Genomic DNA, 19574 nt, shown 5'->3' with positions numbered 1-19574 from the left:
GATGGATGCCACATCGCAGCAGCAGCAGCAACAACAACCGCCGCTGCTTTTGGGCCCAGCGTCGCCAGCTCAAATCTTTCCCACGGCCCAAATACTGCCCGTACAATATGCAAGCTTGCCGCAGCCGCAGCAACCGAATAAACTGACACTGGGTGGGGCAGCGTCGACAACAACGCCAACACAACAAACACAGTCACAGCCCATTTTCAACCTGGTGCTGCTGCCGGGCGATCAGCGCCAAGTGGTTGGTGCTGCCAATGTTGGCTCAACCGCTTCGGCGGCGATGCTTTTAGGTAGTGCAGCTGGTGGTTCGCTTTATCTGCAAGCGTCGCCGGCACAGTTTACGGTGAGTGAAACGCCCACAAGTAGTAAGGTCTCAACGTCGCCATCGCCATTGCCATTGTCATCGTTGTCGCCTTTGACCTCGCCAACACCATCGTATGCGGCCATGAAATTCCCAACGTTCTCCGAAATTGTGGTCACTCCCGACTCAAATAGTAATTACCAAAACCTGACCACGACTTCTCGCGCCGTTGATATATCAACCTCGTCACTGGGCACCAGCAGCTCCTTCTCGCTTAACTCCTCGAACTCGTCGTTGCGCACCAAACCCCCCGCCGCCACCGCCGCCGCGTCCTCATCTGCGGTTAGCTACTACTATGAGACGGCCGAGGAAATCTATTCCACCATCGAGGAGGAGGCCATCTACAGCAATACCGCATTCTTTGATTCCCGTCGCAGCAGTGACACCTCATTGAATTGTCGCACCTCCACATCACCCACGCCGCCACCCTTGCCACCCAAGCGTCCTCAGAAGCCAAGCAAGTTGCGCACTGCACCGCTGCCGCCGGTTGCCCAGAAGCCGCACGGTTTGCGTGGCCTGGCTAATTTTAAGTTGCGCTCACAGTCGCAACCACAGCTGGCACAGCCATCACATCCACAACCGCCGTTACCCCAAACTCCCACCACACCGAGTGGCAAGGAAACCACCGTGTAGCAACTTGCCATTTATCCAACCTTCTTGCAGCCAGCTCAAACCCATCGACCTGTCCACTTAAGTTGCCTGAGCGCTCTGGCTGCTGTCGCCTGTTGCTTTCTAGGTCAAGTTGACGGCACTGCTGAAAAAGCTTTCAAGTTGACAGCTCCTCAGCGTCAATTCCCCCTCTATCCCCCCTCTACCTTCTCACTCTCTATAAAGCCAACGTTAGCTTATGCATTTTAATTAAAATCCAACACCTCTTTACCCATCAATTAAAAGAGCAACAGCAAATTGGTCAGGCCAGGTCACCACCACCACGCCTGTAGTTTTATTTGAATGTTTTTATTTGATTGATTGGACAGTGGGCAGGAGTAGCAAGAGCAACACAGCAGCACTCGTACAGTGGGCACCTGCCACATCTGTCTTTCTAATTAGATGCAACTTTTTGTTGACTTTACCGCCAACCCACAATCCACCGCACAAATTGCTGTTGAAATTGAGCAGGCGGTCCACTCCTCCCACACTCTCTCTCTTTCTCTTTTCCTATCTCTGTCTGTTTCTCTGCTTGCTCTAGACTCTAATTTGACGTTGATTGAAACAGTTGGCTGCAGCTCGCTCAATGCGCAGCGTTGCAGTTTTGGCCCCGCCCGCTGTCTGTCGATTCATTTGATTTCTTTATTTTTGCTCTTTTGCGAAATACGAATAAAAACGTGAAACAACGAGAAAATTGAAGTAACGAAGTACACAAAAACACACACACACACATAAACGAAATACACAAATAGAAATCCAAATCCCCGGAAAAAAAACTACAAATGCAATTTTACAATTTATATAGTTAATTTTTGTCAGTAGCAGCATTAAGTTGATTTTTAACTCGTAATTTATTTTTTGACTAACAAAACGATGAAACAAGTTGAATATTTTTACGTTTACCATAAATAAAAATTCTGTAATTCGATATCTTGATAATTGGATTTTTCATTTTGTCCGTCCACTGCACGTACCTCTAACTCCCCCATGACCTCAGCTATCTCTCTCTCTCTATCGCTCATAAATTGTGTGCCACCATTTCCATAAAATGACCTTGAACAAGTCGAGCGCCCAAACAGTCTCCGCTCTATTTTGTGCGCCATGTGTGCCACACTCACTGACAACTAGCGCTGCACTGATTTGGGCCTTTTTGCCACAACGCAGTTTTGCCAGTTCTCCGAGACCATCTCACAATCTTATCTTATCTTTGAACACTGTTAATTGCCCGCGATAAGCGACTCTATCTGTTGGTAGTTCTCTATGATAGCGGAGGGAAATCACACTAATACACTAACACTCACATTAACAACCACCAGATAAATATAGAAAATATCACACATACGCAGCGTTGTATGTGTGTGTGTGTGTGCTTGAATTATTCAATGGCTTATTGGCTTTTAATGCGCTGACCAGAACTGCTTGAACCGGTTGCACTGCTGCAGCCAACAGTGTCCAGTTTGGCCAATGGCCACATTCTCAACACTTTCATGGCTCAATAAATTTCTATTAGCTCGGCTACTCTCGACTGCTCGGACTCATCGATGTTGTGGCAAAAAGGGCAAAATACGACGTCGATGTAAAGGACCTGCATGTGGATGAGTGTCTATGTGTGTGTGTGTGTGCTTCGAGTATTGAGTTTAATTGAAAATCGAAAAATCCGATACGAAATTAATTTCTTTGCTAAAAATACAGCTCAACTCAGTTCGACTCGGACTCGAGCTCCGTCCTGGCTTTAGCTCCGGCTGGGCTCCTGGCCTGATGGCTTTGTATATGTAACAACGTACTTGACTTCTCTCTTTCGCCTCGTTCTTTGTGTGTGCTGTGCTGTGCTGTGCTTGGAAGAGGAGCCAGGGTATAAGGGGATTTTGCTGATATCGCTTTACCATGATGCTCTTGTCTTTAGCTGGCTGCTTGCTTGCGTTCGCCTCCTTTTATTTATGAGCCTGGCCTTCTGTGTTGGCCATTGTGGGGGTCTGTTGTTGCACTCGGATCTCTAGTTGCCATACGAGCCGAAGGATAAGGTTGCAATTTGTGCAGTTTAACGCTGGCTTTTGCTCTTGCTCTCTTTCCACTGCCGTTTAATGACTTTGTCGTCGTCGTCGTCGTCGTTGTTGGCGTCGCAGTTGCAGCAACAATTCGCTACATTGCAAACCCTTCAGGCCGGCGGCTAACACTGCCCAACCCAATGCTGCTGGCATTGGCCTTCTCATGTTGCCTAAAACGAAGAAATTGCATGAAAGCATAAAACCGACAGTACATGACTCTGGATGATAAATGGCCAGCCTGACCCGGTCGTATGGCTCTAGCCCCACCCGCAACCACCACATGCCACACCTTCTCTTCCTTTTGCCCTCGTTCTCTCTCTGTGTCACTCTCTGTTCATCGCCGCAACTGTAATTTGCGTCCCCTTGCCCGTAAATTATATGTCCTGAGGCAAAAACAATGCCAGCGCAACGAACTGTTGTTGCCCACTTTATGACGGAAGCGACGGTTGCATCGCCCCTCACATCCTCTTCCCGTTGCTACCTCTGCCCTTGGCGGCAGGCAGACAAACTAATGCCCCTCCATCGTAGCATGTGCTTTTTAATAAACTTGTGCAGTACCATCAATTTTGTTTATGGCCGTTTGGATTTCTTTGACTTTGACTTTGAAAATTGCAGTTTTTCCACTCGTTTAATTGAAAATACTAGACCATCAACTCAAGTCAGCGGTAGCTGGCAGCTTTTCATATTTTCGTTTATATTTCTTTTTCTTTTACTATTAACCTTTATCACTTTTTATGTTATGCTTCATTTTGTTTTCTTTTTTCTTGATTTTTATTTTTTCTTCTTTTGTTTTTTTGACTTGCTAACAATTGGCTTTGCACTTTTCCAGTTATCACCTGCGGGGGAGAATGTGACGTCAACAGCAACAGCAACAACTAAAGTGCCTAAATCGGTATCCGATAAAAAACGCTTCTTTGAGTCCGCCATGGAGGATCAACACAAGCCCACACAAAAGACAGGTGAGTGGTTTCGTTGACTTGCGTCATTAAATATTAAATGCCATGAGTAATGGTGATGATAAATATAGCAATCCGCAAGGAAATAAAATACGAAGTATTGTATGTTGTTCATAGAACAAAGAAGCGTTGATTTAAATTCTAAATTATTGAATGTTGAGCAAAGTTCAGCAACAGAAATAATCTTGTAGCATTAGAGAAAGTCTTTAAGTCGTAATTCGAGAGTTGAACTTTTGAGATAAGAATAACAGCACCGAGAATGAACAATGTTGTAGTGTAAATTGATGCCAGAAATTCTAAATTATAATAATCTGAATATAATACATTTTCATCCTGGTATCTGTATTGTAATTAACAATCGGTTAGCATGCAAAATAATCTTAATTTGATAATTTCGTGATAAGAATAAAGTAACCTAGGATGCAGTTTAGAAATAGAACAGCACGTGCATCCACTGCAAGTTGTTTCTTGTGCTGGGAGTCTTTATCAGGTTTTTGCTCAGTGGTTTGTGTAATTAGAAAATGAGGCGTTCCATGCCTCGGAGTCTGAGCTGGCATTTGCATGACAAAGGCAAGAGAGACGAGACGCGATGGGGAAAAGACTGCTTGACTATGAATGGGTTGCATGGCAGTCTGCAGTTGAAGTACCCACGATTGCAGTCAGGGATTAAAGTGAACGGGGTAGGAGCAGCAGCGTTGTCGAGAGCGCCATAGCATGATATTTATTTAAATCCCTAATTTATTTCCACGGATTTGTGTGGCTGGACCAAGACGTTGCTTGGCTGTCGCTAGAGAGTTCTTGCCTCGTCTCGTATCTCGTCGCTAGGAGGAAGGCATTTAAATGTGTAGTGTTGGTTTATGTCTGATGTGAATGCTTTTGCCTTTTATTTCGCCAATCTGCAGAGAAAGTTTTTTCATTCCTGTCAAAGGATGAAGTCGAAAAGTTGCGCCAGGAGGAGGAGAAGAAAATTGCAACATTGCGTCGTGATAAGAAATCCAGATTATTGGATGCCGCCAATGACAACATTGACAAGGACGATGCCAGGCAACATGATAACGCTGACAACAGCAACAGCAGCGATAATGATGACGACGACGACGACGTCGACGATGATGATGATGATGAGGACGCTAACGATGACAATGATGATGAGGATAACGAGCTGACCGGTCGCAAGGATGTCGTTGATAATGTTGTGCTGGCGCAGTTCGATGATGCGGAGGACATTAGGTAAGTCGTTTGATGATGACGAAAGTCTTATTGGATTATTGGTGCTTGCTCTCTTTTTTGCATTTTATGTTTCATTTCAATGCACAGACACGTTCGCAATCGGTCATCCCACTGTACGATTATGATAATCAATAGACCACACACACTCAAACTCTCTCACACACACACACAACTATACACAGAATTTAGTCACTTTTAATGGTGTTTGTGCATTTATTTATTTTTTGTTCCATTTGCCTCGCATCTTAAGTTTTAGGTTTCCATTGGTAAAGTTTCTTCTGCTGGCTTTTGGTTTGGTTTTTGGTGCTGGTTCCGGTGGAAAATGCTTTGATTTCCTTTGCTCTCTCTCTCTCTCTTTCTTTCTCTAGTATTAAGTTGCTCATAAAAACACAGTCACAAACTTGCACCTTACATAATATGATACACTTACTTTAAGTTCATCTATTTCACTCTTCACACGCCTCACACACTCACAGCAATCTGATGGAGCTGATCATCATCATTGAAACATAGTTTGTTATTATAAGGACTTCTTAAAATATATAAGTAGTTACATCTAAGCAGAACTTATAGAAAAAAAGGATGAGATTGAAGTTCAACCCACACTTGAGCATATGAAAGATGTATGCCGTAAGCGGTTTAAGTTTTAAGTAGCACTTAAGCGTTGTCTGGACTCGTAAATCGCAGAGCGCCGCTCTCAGGCGTTCTGCCACTTAAAAACATGTTTCGCCTCTCGCCCCGGAGAACGAGCAAATGATACCAAGAAGGATAGTGAGGCGCTTACATTTTTAATAACTCCGTCTAGTTTGAGAGCATGGGACACAAACAGGGGGAAGATTTGCTTTGTTGAATAGATAACTGCAGCTGACTGGCAGCCGAAATTTGTTTTCGCACTGCTCTGCTTTGTTAGTTAATTTTTTTTTTTTGTTATTTAGAGTATCGCGTATACGCACCGTTGTGCTGCCATCGCCTCAAGCTGTGGCGTGGCATGTTGCTTTTGTGCGTTGGTTGGCACAAAAAGAGAAAAATTGAGTCCCCCCGGCACAATGCCAGCTGTTTTTGCAATTGGATAACTTCATCATTCAAAACAAACCACAAATTGCGTTCTGAGAGAGCTCTACCCACGTCACGCTGAATGGAAGGGGGGAAGCTTCCCTCCAGCAGGCAACGTTAATAGCAATGGTAATAGCAATGAACAACTCAAAAGGTCGGATTGTGGGCGACGACCCAGCCCCAAAAACATAATTTAGTCAGTAGATTTAATATAAATGTAAAGCAAAGAAGACGTGTGCTCAATCTAAAGAACAGTTGAAGGTAAAATTAATGATTTCTTTTGATGCGACGCCTTTAAAGCAAAGGCTGCCTGCACACTGCACGTTGTGGCAATTATAATTAGAGTTGCTTGTGTCGTCAAGCCGCTATAAGTTGCATGCAACACGTAGCAAATGAAGCGCAATGCGCAACTCCTCGCCAACTTTAGCCAAGAGCATTAAACTGTTGCTCCCCCTCTGTTTTATACACTCTACAAAAAGCGAGTGAGAATTGTTGCTGATGTCATTCCTGCTCCCGTCAGTTCCTCATTTCTCTCTCTCTTTCCTACTTTTCCCCATTTTTTTCTTTGCTTCACTGTCTGTCGTTTTGTCTGTTCATGTTACTCACATACTTACGGTTGCCAGCTTATCAGGCAACGTATGTCTGCCATGTCTACCTGGCCCAAGCTCGAGGAGTGTGGAGCCTTAGACCAAAGCCCGTGTCACTGACGGCGCGTTTCTAGTTGTTGACTCTGGCAGCATTATGTAATGAGCAACAACAATGTAATTTAATACAATTTTAGCCTCGGCGCCCGCCCGCCATATGAACAAACAAGCAAGAGCATACGATGGAAATTCTAATTTATAAATGACAAACATAAAATACCCTTACAGCAGCAACTGTTTACCAATTGAAAAGGTAGCTTAAGCGCATCACATCAATCTCTTCTACTATGTTTTTGTTTTTATGTATCTTTTGTAAAGTGGTATACAAAGGTAAACAGCTTGTTGCAAGTTTCATGGCAAAGTCGATTGGCCTTTAGCATGCCGCAAGCGCATGGAAGGATGACAACACAAGATATCATTTAGCGGGGACAACAAAAAAGAAACAGAAACAGCAGTTCTTAAGACATCGGAACCCGCAAAGGAAGCCACTGACGACGACGACGACGCTGTCCGTTGTCGTCGTGTGTTTGCGAATTAAATGTAAGATGGGGCTATGAAAATATTACATAGACCAAACCTGATAGAGTGGCTGCTTGGTGGTCGACCAGGAGAGGGGAAAGAACGCTAAAGAACAAAGAACAATTTTGCCTGAAATGTTTATGTACATTTCATTACGCGAAGGCGTCTCCAACAAGGGCATTAAATGGCACTAAAAAGAAAGAGAAAAAAAATTAAAGGAAAAGGTGAAACAAGAACTTCAAAATATGATACGCCAATACCAGGAAACACAAGGCACTTGAACCTTTCTAATGTTGGGCTATGCTTGGTATTAAAGTGTAACTCAAAAAATATCGCTTTGCTAATTGGTAATAACATCATCAATATTTCTCACTCAATTTACTTTGTTGTAAACAAACAAGATTCGACTCGTAAGTCGCAGTTAACAATTCAGTGTGTGTTAACCTTGAAGGCAATTTTGCGCAGCTCGTCGTCACCGTCGTCGACTCGATCCCCATCCGACTGACCAAATGGCTTACAACACAAATTTACATAAATTTAAATGTGTGTTATTATGTTGCCGAACGATGCGGCCTTGGAATTTATAACGAAGAAAAAGAAGATAAACATGTTAATAACCTATTTAAAATTTCCCAGCAAGAATTTCTACTAGTTTGTTGCTCTTGTCTTGTTGTTGTATGTTTTTTTTTAACGCATAAATTTACGTTTCGGCTTTTGCCATAAAGCAGACAAAAGAATTGCGTTCAAAGATGAGAAGAAAAGAAACAAAAAAATATATATATATATATATATATATAAATATTGCCACTAAAAAAGCCATGGCAAATACCAAATTAGCCGGCATCGCAATGTTCTCGATTGCGATTTGTATTTATATTCAAATTAAACTCGTTTAAATCTATAAAAATTGTGTAGCACAAAGGCTCTCGCCAGATCCGTGTTTATGAATTTTTGTTTGGCTTCCGTGGCGACAAAGTCAACGTTGGCGTCAGCGTCGACATCAGCGACGACGACGTCAACAGCAACAGCAACGACGGCGGCGGCGGCGGCAAAACGCAATCGAATTATTATTTGTGCATTAATCGGCTAATTTATAGTTTGATAATTTATGAACTATTTCTAGTCGGCGGCGGTGTCCGACGGCCAACCAAAAACCACCGAATCACGAATCGCTCAGATGCTGATGACTCGCGACTCCCTCGCTCTCGCTTTCGATTGGCTTTTGGCCATTTGGTTTGGTTTTGGCGGTTTGGCGCAGCGGTTGCCCTTGAATTCATCGCGCGACGTCAAGACAATTGGTCAGCTTTAGTTTTTGTTTTGTTTTCTCTGATGATTTTTTTGTTGTTCTTTTTTTTGTATTTATTTATTTTTTTTCTTTCATTTTTTTGTTGTAGATTTTTTGTGTTTTTTATTTGATATTTACATTTATGTACGCAGGTTTGTGACCGCAGCTTCTTGGGCCGCTTTTGTGATTTTATGCAGATGAAAATATTTATGTTTTGTTGATTGCGCATAAATTAATTTATATTTTATGGCGTTGGCGCTACGTTCGTTCCACAAATGGACCGCACCGCATATGCAAATCGCAGTTTAGCTATCTGTGAGTCGCTGTGTCTGTGTGTATGTATTTCAGATATAAAAGCATAATTTGACCTTAAGCTAAAATGAGGGCGTTAATGATGCTTTTTATATGTATGTGTATTTGTATCTGTTATTTTTTTTCTTCTCTTCTCATCTCTGAAAACAATTTTTTTGTTTTCCAGTTTATTATTTTACTCTGTGGTTGCTTCTCGATTGTTATTTTGTAGATTTTGTTTGTTGCTTTTGGCGCATAAATATTAATTAAAGTTGGAAAAACCCCGGCTACATTTCGAGTCACACTCAGAGAGTGAGTGAAGTGAAAAAAAACTTGGCAGCATCACTAAAAACCAAAACCAGAACCAGCGAATTGAAACATTCTTTGCCAGCACTAATTTAAATTCAATTTTTTTTTTTCAAAAATTATAAGTTTATTGTTTTTGATTGTTTTTTCAACCTGCAAGCCCGGTAACAAAGTGCACCTGTTTAATTGTATATCACAAACAAAAAAAACTTTCTGTTCTCTGCTTACCACGAACTTTTTTCAGGAATCCACTTGACGAACTTGAAGCAGTATTTAGATGCTAAAACTAAAACTAAGTTCCCACAACACACACACACTCACAACACTTTCACACTGCAATGAGAATGTGACACTTTTATTGACTAAGTTAACGATATTCTAACTAACGAACTAGTTACCTATATGTATGTATATTTGTAGCCTATATAAACGAGAGATTTTGACTATAAGAAGCATTAAACAAAATGATAGGGGGTTGAAACTTTAACTATTTAGCCTACATTATAAAGCACATTTTTATAAGCAGCTACTTTTTATACTATCTCAAACTACGACTACGACTACTAAAATGTTAATAGCTAAGTTCGTAAATCTACTACTTTAATATACTCTACCCACGTCCACTTAATAAGCACACTTTTTTCACTTACCTCTATTATTTGAAGTCCTTTTAGTCCTACTCTTTTCAAAACGCTGTGAACACAAAAAAAAAGAAGAATGCAATGAATGCAGTTAAAATGCTTTTCACACCCACACACCTGCAGCGTTTTGAAACTTCTCACGCACCGAGCACGCCTACAGTTACACCCCCACACACACATATATACACTCACACACTCCCTCTTCAGGTGCCAAGAGCTATGTTATTAGCATATACTACACGAATATTGTTATTTAAAAAAAAAATAGGAGGAAAGGGAAAAATATTAAATTAAAAGTAATGATTTTTAGAGCAGGACAAGAAGACTAATTACATTTTATGTACTCGTTGTTTCTCCGGCAGAAAGTGCCTAATCAAACATAGACACGTGTAGTTCATTATCTACTTGAATTTTGAAATTAAACATAGGTTCAGATGTGTCACGATTACTGCCTCGATTTATGTATTGTTAGTTGTTCCCCATCCCCATAACATATATAGTTCCATGCGCAGCTCTTTAAGATATTCCTGCATACGAATGCACGTTAAGTTTATGTGGTATGAAATACGTTGTTATCAGCGTTACAGTTTTTGATATATTTTATAAATATTTATAATGCATACATATACTTATATATATTGTACTTGATGATATGTGTTGATTTACTCTCGAACCCCATGTATTAATATTAATATTCTAAGATAACTTTACGTATACAAATATATGCATATATATATAGAGTGCATCATGGACAACGGATATATATCACACACATTTCCAACTCATTTCTTGTTTTTGATTAACATGTGCCATACATAAATGTATTTGTTATTACTGCATCGAACAAACAATCACAATGGAAGAAGAATGTTTATAAATAAAATGCAAAACAAAAGCAATATCAATTTGTTTGCAGTCTATTATCATACATACATACATATTTAATAACTTTTGTTCGCACATCAATCATTATTTGTATTACGGTGGGTTATGGTTATTTGTTTTTAACCAAATTAATCAGCGCAAAACAATTAGCGACATATTGATTGCAGACTTTGCAAAATAAACCTTTATTCCGCCCCCAACTAAAACTAAAAACTGCAATTGAAAATGCTAAAACGGAAAACTAAAGTTCATTGTAGAAAGTTGCAAAGGGCATTCCAAACATAAATCTGTCAATTGCAAAAGTTGAACGCGTTTAAATACAATGTTGAGCAGATGGCAAGGTTCTTGGGGGCCAGGGCGAAGTTCATTTAAAAGTCGAAAGGACAAATGCTTGAATAAAACGAGCCGAGCAAATGGCAGCGCGAAAAACAGAACGAAAGGAAAATATAACAAGTGCAATTGCTTGGTCCGGTCAAGCCTCGACGCACTTGGCCGGGCGAACGTTGCAGGTTCCAGGTTCTCAGCCATGACACGGGCTTACAGAGGCTTCTAGTTCAAACTCACACTCTCTCCTTCTCGGTTTCTGTTTCCACTTCTCTTCGCTTTTCAGTCCTACGGCCACGTGTAAATTGAAAAACATAAATCACTCAAGCAGAAGTTGTAGCCATTGCTCTGCCTCCGCCTCTCTGTTGCATGCGAATAATTTCGAATTAAACTAGAACCGAAAGTGTGTAGCAATTTGTTTAAGACAAAAGCCACTCGTAAGAATCTCGCTGGTAAATGGTATAGTAAAACCAAAAAAAATCAGGCCACAAAGTTCGTCACAAACCCAGAGAGTGAAAAGTGGAGATGTGGCTGAGGATAATACAGGCAGATGAAACCTTATTGCAAATAGTTTTGGTTCACTCTTTTAAAATTAATTTTGCATACTATCTGTGCATATCTATAGCGAGAGAATATGCTGAAGTTAGGGAAAGGAAGAGCAAAAGGGAGAGTGTATGAGCTGGCAAGGCAAGTTTTACGACTTTGCTAACATGCAACTGCACATGGCTTACGCCGCCGTGTCTGGCCGGGATTGTCTCGAGCTTTGGCTTTAGCTCTGCTTTTGCCAGTTGCCAGTTGCCCGTCTCTCTCACTCGCTCTCTCGCTCTTGCTCTCTCACTTTTTTTGTATGTCTCCGGTTCAGTGCTTTGGCTGTCTGCCTTAACACGCTAATCTCCAGCTGCCATGTTATTGCACTTGTTGGCAAAGTTGTTCAAAAAGTGATTTTGTCAGTCACTGGGATTTTCTGGGCTGGGAGAGTTGGGCTTGTGGGGGGACGGGGGACTGGGAGCAAAAGTTTGCAATGTGTTTCTTGGTTTTTAATTACAACAAATTTGACTTGTTATGCGAAAGTTTGTTGCATGCCCAAGCAAAGGCGCCGCACGCACGTTCGCATCTGACTAAAATGGAATTAACGTCATTGTTTTTGTAACTGCTCATATCATGTGCTAACCGCATTCAACACAAACTCATACACACACACATTTGCAGAAATAAGTACTTGTTTGTTTGTTCGTTTGTTTGGCCAAACAACTTCGTTTTGTTTTCTCTGATACTTATATGTATGTGTTTTACTTTGCACACAATTCAAAAACATCACAACAACAACAACAACCAATTTTGAATCCACGAAAAATGACAGAACCGCACAAAGTCAAGCGCAGACAATTCGCGCACCCAGCAAAATACCCAAGCAACAGCAACAACAACAGAGGCAGAAACAACCTATCAAGGCCACGCCCACACCCACGGCTGCAAATGATGCGCCCAAACCTTCACTGTTGCCCAAGCCAAAGGTCAAAGTTGTCATGCCGCCCGCATTGCAGCAGCGTCTTTGGCAGCAACAGCAGCAACAACAGCAGACGCAACCCGATGAGCCAACCATTCAGGAGGAGCAGGATGTGGAGGTGGAGCAGCAGCAACAGCCTGCCACGCCCACGGGCAGTCGGATACCCGTGCGCACACTGAAAGCCGAACGCCGTGCCCTGGCAGCAGCAGCTCGCCAAGCGGGCATCACAGTCGAGGAGTACATGCAGCAGCTGGAGCTGGAGCAGGAGCAATCGGTGCCGCAATCACCGACGACGCCCACGGGCAAGAGTCGTGCCCTGATGAAGTAAGTTGTATGCATGGCAGTCGAAAGTCGAAAGAGTTGACAGGCGTGCAGAGGTCACAGGTCGCCGGTCAAATGTGTCCAGCTGTACATAGCATAGGCGTGTAGGCGGCAGACTATATTCAGATTCCCAGTTTGCCTTTTGGCATTTACAAAGGCAACCATCCCAAAAAGGAACACTCACAAACACACATAATTGAAGCACCCACACACACCAAGTTAAGAAGTCAAACTTATGTAACTTTACACTCTCTATGTCTCTATGTACTCGTACCTCACGTATTAAGCCTAAGTATCTGAATCTATGTCTGTAATTAGACAAACACTTTCATCTTATTTGCGGTATTATTTAGTTTGGTGTTTGTTTAAGTCTTCACTCTTCACTCTGTTTTCTTCTGTAAATACTTTGGGTAAATATGAAGCAAAAGTTTAGCTTCCGTTGCTGAGTTTCTTGCAGCTCTCTCTATTTGGTTGGCATCTAGTCTTTATGCTTGGACAGCTCACTAATAACGTCTTCTTGTTCATTCATGCAGCGCCGAGAAGCGTGCCTCATGGCGTGCGGCTCGTCTACGTTCCCTGGAACAGGGCGCTGTCGAGGCACAGGATGTGATTAAGAATATGCGCAAAATGACCGATGATTTGATCACACATGAATCAAGAGCCAGCGAGGTAAGTTTTTAATGTGCATGCCGTGCCGAAATTTTTGCAGCTCCAACTAACCAACTTTCAAGCGAATCCCCCTCCAAAATAAATAAAAACAATCAACTGATATGCCTGAGGAATTTGGCTGAGCATCTTAACCAGAAAAAAGAAAATCAAAACAAAATTTGCAAGAAATCAACACTCAACCCATAGAGCTACATGGTTTTGCTTTACTAACCGCAACAAGATACCAAATACTAAACGAACAATCATAAGAATGTTTCATGCTCGAAAAAAAATGTTACTAATGAAGAGCCAGAGTTCAATCAAAATGTAACTAAAGCGAAACAGTAAGAAACACGCTCTGCAAAATTGAAAGATTGGAATTAAAAATTAATTCTTTAAAAAAAAAAAATCATCCATAAACTTCTCTTTATCTTTCTGTCTTTCTCTCTCTTTCTTTATTTCCCCATTCTCTTTTTCTGTCTGTGCCCATAATGCAGCCGAAAATAGTCTTTCCAAAAATTGCCATAAAATCAAGCGATGGTCCGGTCATCGTGCGCGAACGCGAGAAAATACTCGACGAGAAAATTGTGAGACGCACTGAGGAGGTGCCCTGCCCCATAACGGGGCAACCTCAATTGCGCACCGTCGAGTACATTGAGAAAATCATCGAAACGGAGGTTAGATAACGCAAAGAAAACAAAAATCTAAAGACAAATTATCCACCCACCTACCTAAGTATATATCTATTACATTTAATTGGCACCAAAATTGAGTCTCGTTTCGTAGCAACAAAATGCAAAATGCGTTTCACATACATTTTTGGTTGGAAGCCGCTTCTGTTCTCTTTACTCTTTACTCGTAATCGAAATTGTAATCGTAATCGTTATCGTTATACGATTCTCCGTTCTTTGTAGTTGTGCACGTTCACGTACTTTGCACCGTCCACAAAAAGGAAAACAAAATAAACCCATTAAACTTACATTGCACCGTGCACTCGAATCTCACTCTATCACTCGCATCGCATTGTATATAATAAAAAGCCAAACATCTCTTTCGTTCATCCAGATTCGTAGACATAGCACACTCTTAATTATTTTATAGAGCTCATGATTTTAATGTCCTGCCTAGAGGCTACAAAACAGACCACAGACTAGATAGACTGCAGACTGTGTAAAAGTCTTCTAAGGAGTATCTTTATATCTTGTAAGTGGCCTCCCACAAATGCTTGCAGTTGTTGTTGTTGTTGCTGTTTTGCTGTTTGAGCAAAGTAAATTTTAATATCCACACAGCTTAGAGTTTCGCAGTGGCTTTGTTGACATTGCGCGAGTTCCTTTCTGGGCATGTCACCCATCCTTGAGCACAACACCCACCTGAAGCTGTTGTAGCTCTGTTGCTGTTACTCCTGCTCCTGCTCCTGATATTGCTGTTGCTGTTGCTGCTGGTGAAGTGCAGCGCATAAAAAAGGACAATAAGCTACTTTTGTGAGCCACCTACGTGAAAAGGATGTCAGATTCTCAGCGAGCGACAGCAAAATCATTTCCAGTTATTGTTGTATTTTAAGTGTCGCGGTTTTAAGACCGCCGACCCCTTCTATAACATCTTCAAGCACACTTCTCCAGCACTCTTCTTCACTCTCGACTCACATCAGTGGGGCCTGTGTCAGTTTTGGGCTTAACCTTCAAAGAGTTTCATTGTGTGTTTTGTGTGCTGGGTTTTGGTTTGTTGTTGTCACGTGTCCATAAAGCAACGATGACGACGGCGACGACCGCCACTTTTACGCTTTTTGGGGCTTGATTCTTGATTCATTTTAAGTATGCAAACGCATTATAATGACGCGCTGCTTTTTTATGGCCAACACCATTAAAATTAAAGCAAAAGTTTTTGTTTTGCGGCGCCTGGCTTTGCTTTTAATGATTTCGATCGGAATAAAACCCAACACGCCGCAATACGTTTTATAGCCAAACCGATGCTATTTTTGGCCACAATCCGAGTTTTGTTTTTTTTTTTCTTTTTCATTTGATTTTTTTTTTTAACGCTCTGCTTTTCAATTTGTTAGCGGAAGGAAGCGCTACAAACGAGACTCAGTCTAGAATGTCAACGGCACAAAAATTACCCCTCCTTTCTCGTTCCCTGCATTACCCCCTGCCGCTTTTGTTGCCGTTTGACGCAATGCGAGAGTTAAAACTTTGCCCGAGGCAGCAGTTGGCATACAACCGCCCACGCCTCAGGGCTGACCCAAATGCACTGCGGGACACTTGCAAAACTGTTTTCTCAGTTTGCCCGCAGTGCGGTGCCGCCTGTCAGCGACACAAGCCTCAGCTTATCGTCTTTCTAGAAGAATCCTTTTACTTTGACAACGACCAGCTAGCAAACGCAGGCAATTTTTGTCTGCTTGCGTCACACTCTCACATCACGCATACGTCCCGAATTCTCCGCCTGCAAACTGCAGCCAAGTATCTCACATCCTTGGGGTCTATTTTAAGTGCGCTCTACTCCATCTATTTCGCAATCACGCTTCATAGTTTCTCCTTGCATTGCAATATTTTCAACAATTTATGCAGTCTCGTAGCTCGTTTAATATTTCAACTGAATGTCAGAAAATTAAATCAAAGTGTGATATAGGAGAAAGTGTTGATTGATTGAACCAGTTTTATGCAAGGAATAATATATTTGGCTTTAATGGAAATGGTTTCAATGTGAATTCTAAATTGTACAGCAAACTATCTGCATTCTATGTTAAACTCTTCACACTAACATCTTTACTGTTCCCACTATTTGCGTATGTTTTCTGTTATATCAAATGTTCTACGGCACAACATCTTTGCACCCACTTTATATGTATACTAGATTATTTGGCATGCCTCTTGGGGTTATGGTCTCTGCTCGGTGCTGGTTTATTCTGTTGCCTTCATTAGTTGCTAGCCCAAAACAAAAACCATCAAACCAAATGCACAACGTATCGCATTCCAATGTATCTAGGTCGAGACCTGCAAAGAGCGCATCATTTCATTGGAGCTGCAAGTGCCAGAGTCTGACGATGGCTCTCTAGACGCTACGTTGCCGCCGCTGGAACTGCAGGCGGATGATGATTTCGACGACGATGACTATGACGACGACGAGGAAGATGAGGAGGAGGAGGAAGAGGACACCGCCTCAATTGTTACAGTGCAGGCAACCAGTGACAAATTGTTTTTGCGCCACGATGCAGACGCCTATGGGCCATCGTCCATTGAGAGCGTATCGTCGGGCAAGGTTCGCATTAAAGCAACGCCGCTAACGCTGCACCAGACCCTGGCCAAGGAGACTACCATTGTGGAGGTGCTGAATCCCATCATCGGTGGTGATGGCAACGCTCGCACCATTCAAGTGAGCGGCTCGCCCTTTGACCAGGACGAGCTGATGGGTCAGGGTGCAACAGCGTTGCTGCATAGCGAAACTTTTGTGCTGCCCACTGGCGGCGGCAAGTCGGAGCTGTCGTTAAATGCTAAAATGAAGAATGTACTTGAGGAGCTGCTGGAGAACGAACGCGTCAAATTGAATTTGCAAAAGAGCCTCGAGGAGAACAGCGACGAGGAGAAGGACAACGACGATGACGAGGAGGGTGAGGGTGAGAATATCTATGTAGATGCGCACGATGATGATGAGAGCGCCTATGGTGATGCCATGGATGATGTTGTTGACTTTGGCATTACAGCGGCGCCGTCTGGTGGTGGAACTCGGGGTCAAGACGATGCCAAGAACGGTAATCAGCAGATTCTTGATGAGCTGATAAGGGACAGCAATCGCAACACCATCATCGGGAAATTGGCCAGCCAATTGGCCATGAACGAGGATGACGACGATGACGAGGACGATGATGACGAGGAGGATGACGAAAGCAGCGACTCCTCGGACGATGATAGCGATGATTCCGACGAGGAAGACAACGCGGAGGAGCAGCTAAATGTCGCCTATGTGCAGGGCGCACAAGTAATCGAGAATCTCAATACAGGTGACGCAGGCAGCAAGCTGCAAAAGTCACAGACCTACACCACCATAAAGCAGGCGGAGACGACAGAGCAGGTGGAGCCACAAGCCGCATCTCCGTGTGGCTCGGCTGGCGACACACTCGCTCAACTGCAGGCCGAGCAGCGTGCGCTGGCCGAGATCTCAAAACAGTTGCGCAAGTCCGTGGAGGATTTGCTCAGCGCCGATGGCGGCACAGTGGTGGAGACGCAACGCACATACACACTGCCTGCGGCCAGCGATAGTGCTGCTGTTGTCACGGTCACCGAGGTGGTGAAGAAGCAGAAGAAGTCAGGACGTCGGGCGAGAGCTGACGACGAGTCTGGCGAGGCTATATTCAATCGTCTGCTCAATGCTGGTGAGTCGCAGCGTCAGATCTTTGACCAGCAACAGGGCGAAACCATTACGACGACGACAAGAACCACAGAGGCAGTGCCAAGTGCGGCAGCAGCGGCGGCAGCTGGTGAACCGACAAGCACCAGTGTGGTGACCACCACACGTACTGTCTCCAACATTGTCACCAGCGGTATTCCCAGGCTTGAGGCGAGCAAACAAACCGCACGCAGCACAAGCAACACCAGCAGCAGCAACAACAACAGCAACAACGGCAACGGCAACCGCAGCAAAAACAAGCGTAAGGGCAAGAAGAAATAAACGAGCGACGATAGAACAACGATAGAGAACGACAAATTGCGCATACGACACATGGTCTGTATGGAGTATTAAGTAAACGCATACATTCCAGCATGCATACACATTTAAGCGATATGTATGTACAATCGCGTACATATCTCACAAAACCCATCAACATCGTCATCGCCACCCGCTTCCCTCACCCGCCACCATTTCGTTCACCCTTTTGTCGCCGCTCAGACTTGGGCACAATCAGATCATATCAGCGCGCGAAGGAGCATTGTAAAATGTGCCGTTAGACATATATAAATATATATATATATAATACAAATTTATGTGTGTACATATGTATATACATAGATATCAATATGCATATGTATATAAAAAATAATTGTTTAATTAATTGTGCAAATTAACTTGTCGTTGCATTTAAATCTCATTTGTTACTAATCAAAATAATGTGTGCAACATGAGGATGAACCGGAGGATGCAATTATAATAGAAATATAGCAAAAAAAAACAATTTAATTAAAGTCCCTGCAAGCCGCCACATTAACATTACCCACAATTAATGCAAGGAGAACGCGAACAAAAACACTCAACAAAAGTCTTATTTAATTTATTTAAATAATTTCATTTTGTTTTGTTTTGCATTTACCCGTAACACAAACACACACACATACACATAATTTGCATTTAATTTGTCATTAAGCTTCGTTTTCGATTTCCCCAAAAAGGCGAATACAAATTAAATATCGTATTTTTGTTTTAGCACAAAAGTTAAGAATGGCGTCCAGCCGATGAAAGTATTTACATTTCGATGGCCCCCTCCACACTATCTTTATAATATGAATATGAACTCCGAGCATTCCGATTGCCCACCTTTAAAACTGGGCCTAAGCTTAAGGTTTAGCTCTAAGCGTCGACACAACACACACACTGAAACAACACAATGCAACACAAGATAAAAGTTATCAATAGAGCGATTGATAAGTGTTGCATTAGTCTACTTTATAGAGTAGTGGCTGTAGTTGTAGTACATAGTTATTATACGATTATACAAAGCACAATTTAAAAGTTACGAGGTAGTCAGTTTCTAAATCCATAAATTTAAACTGTAAAGAACCAATACGAGCAAAATGATATAATACCTATATGATATATGATACTATACATTTAGTTTGTAAGCGAGTAAAAACCATTTTTTATAAACTGACAAAAACATTGTTGCAATGTAATAAACAATTCAATTCATTTTTTATTTTTAAA

The 19574-nt window shown here is 42.3% G+C and overlaps 1 protein-coding gene across 23 annotated transcripts in view; it reads left to right on the top strand.

Moving 5' to 3' along the window:
• The window catches only part of LOC132786097 (protein lap4), a 64948-nt gene extending 45374 nt beyond the window's left edge, over nt 1–19574 (top strand). For 11 of the 23 annotated variants that reach the window (XM_060792494.1, XM_060792518.1, XM_060792497.1 and 8 more), the window contains 7 exons: nt 20–346; nt 3887–4016; nt 4916–5243; nt 12552–13022; nt 13553–13688; nt 14165–14344; nt 16647–19574. In XM_060792494.1, the coding sequence (XP_060648477.1) occupies nt 20–346; nt 3887–4016; nt 4916–5243; nt 12552–13022; nt 13553–13688; nt 14165–14344; nt 16647–18326 (3252 nt within the window). In that variant the 3' untranslated portion in view covers nt 18327–19574. Of the gene's footprint in view, nt 1–19; nt 347–3886; nt 4017–4915; nt 5244–9585; nt 10889–12551; nt 13023–13552; nt 13689–13750; nt 14037–14164; nt 14345–16646 lie in introns of those variants that run through there. The other 12 variants (XM_060792509.1, XM_060792505.1, XR_009632405.1 and 9 more) reach the window with 11 other exon arrangements.

The sequence above is a fragment of the Drosophila nasuta genome, chromosome 2R (genome assembly GCF_023558535.2).
Source record: "Drosophila nasuta strain 15112-1781.00 chromosome 2R, ASM2355853v1, whole genome shotgun sequence".
Classification (NCBI taxonomy): domain Eukaryota; kingdom Metazoa; phylum Arthropoda; class Insecta; order Diptera; family Drosophilidae; genus Drosophila; species Drosophila nasuta.
Note: the sequence above shows the minus strand (reverse complement) of the source record. Positions and strands in the feature narration are given on the sequence as shown.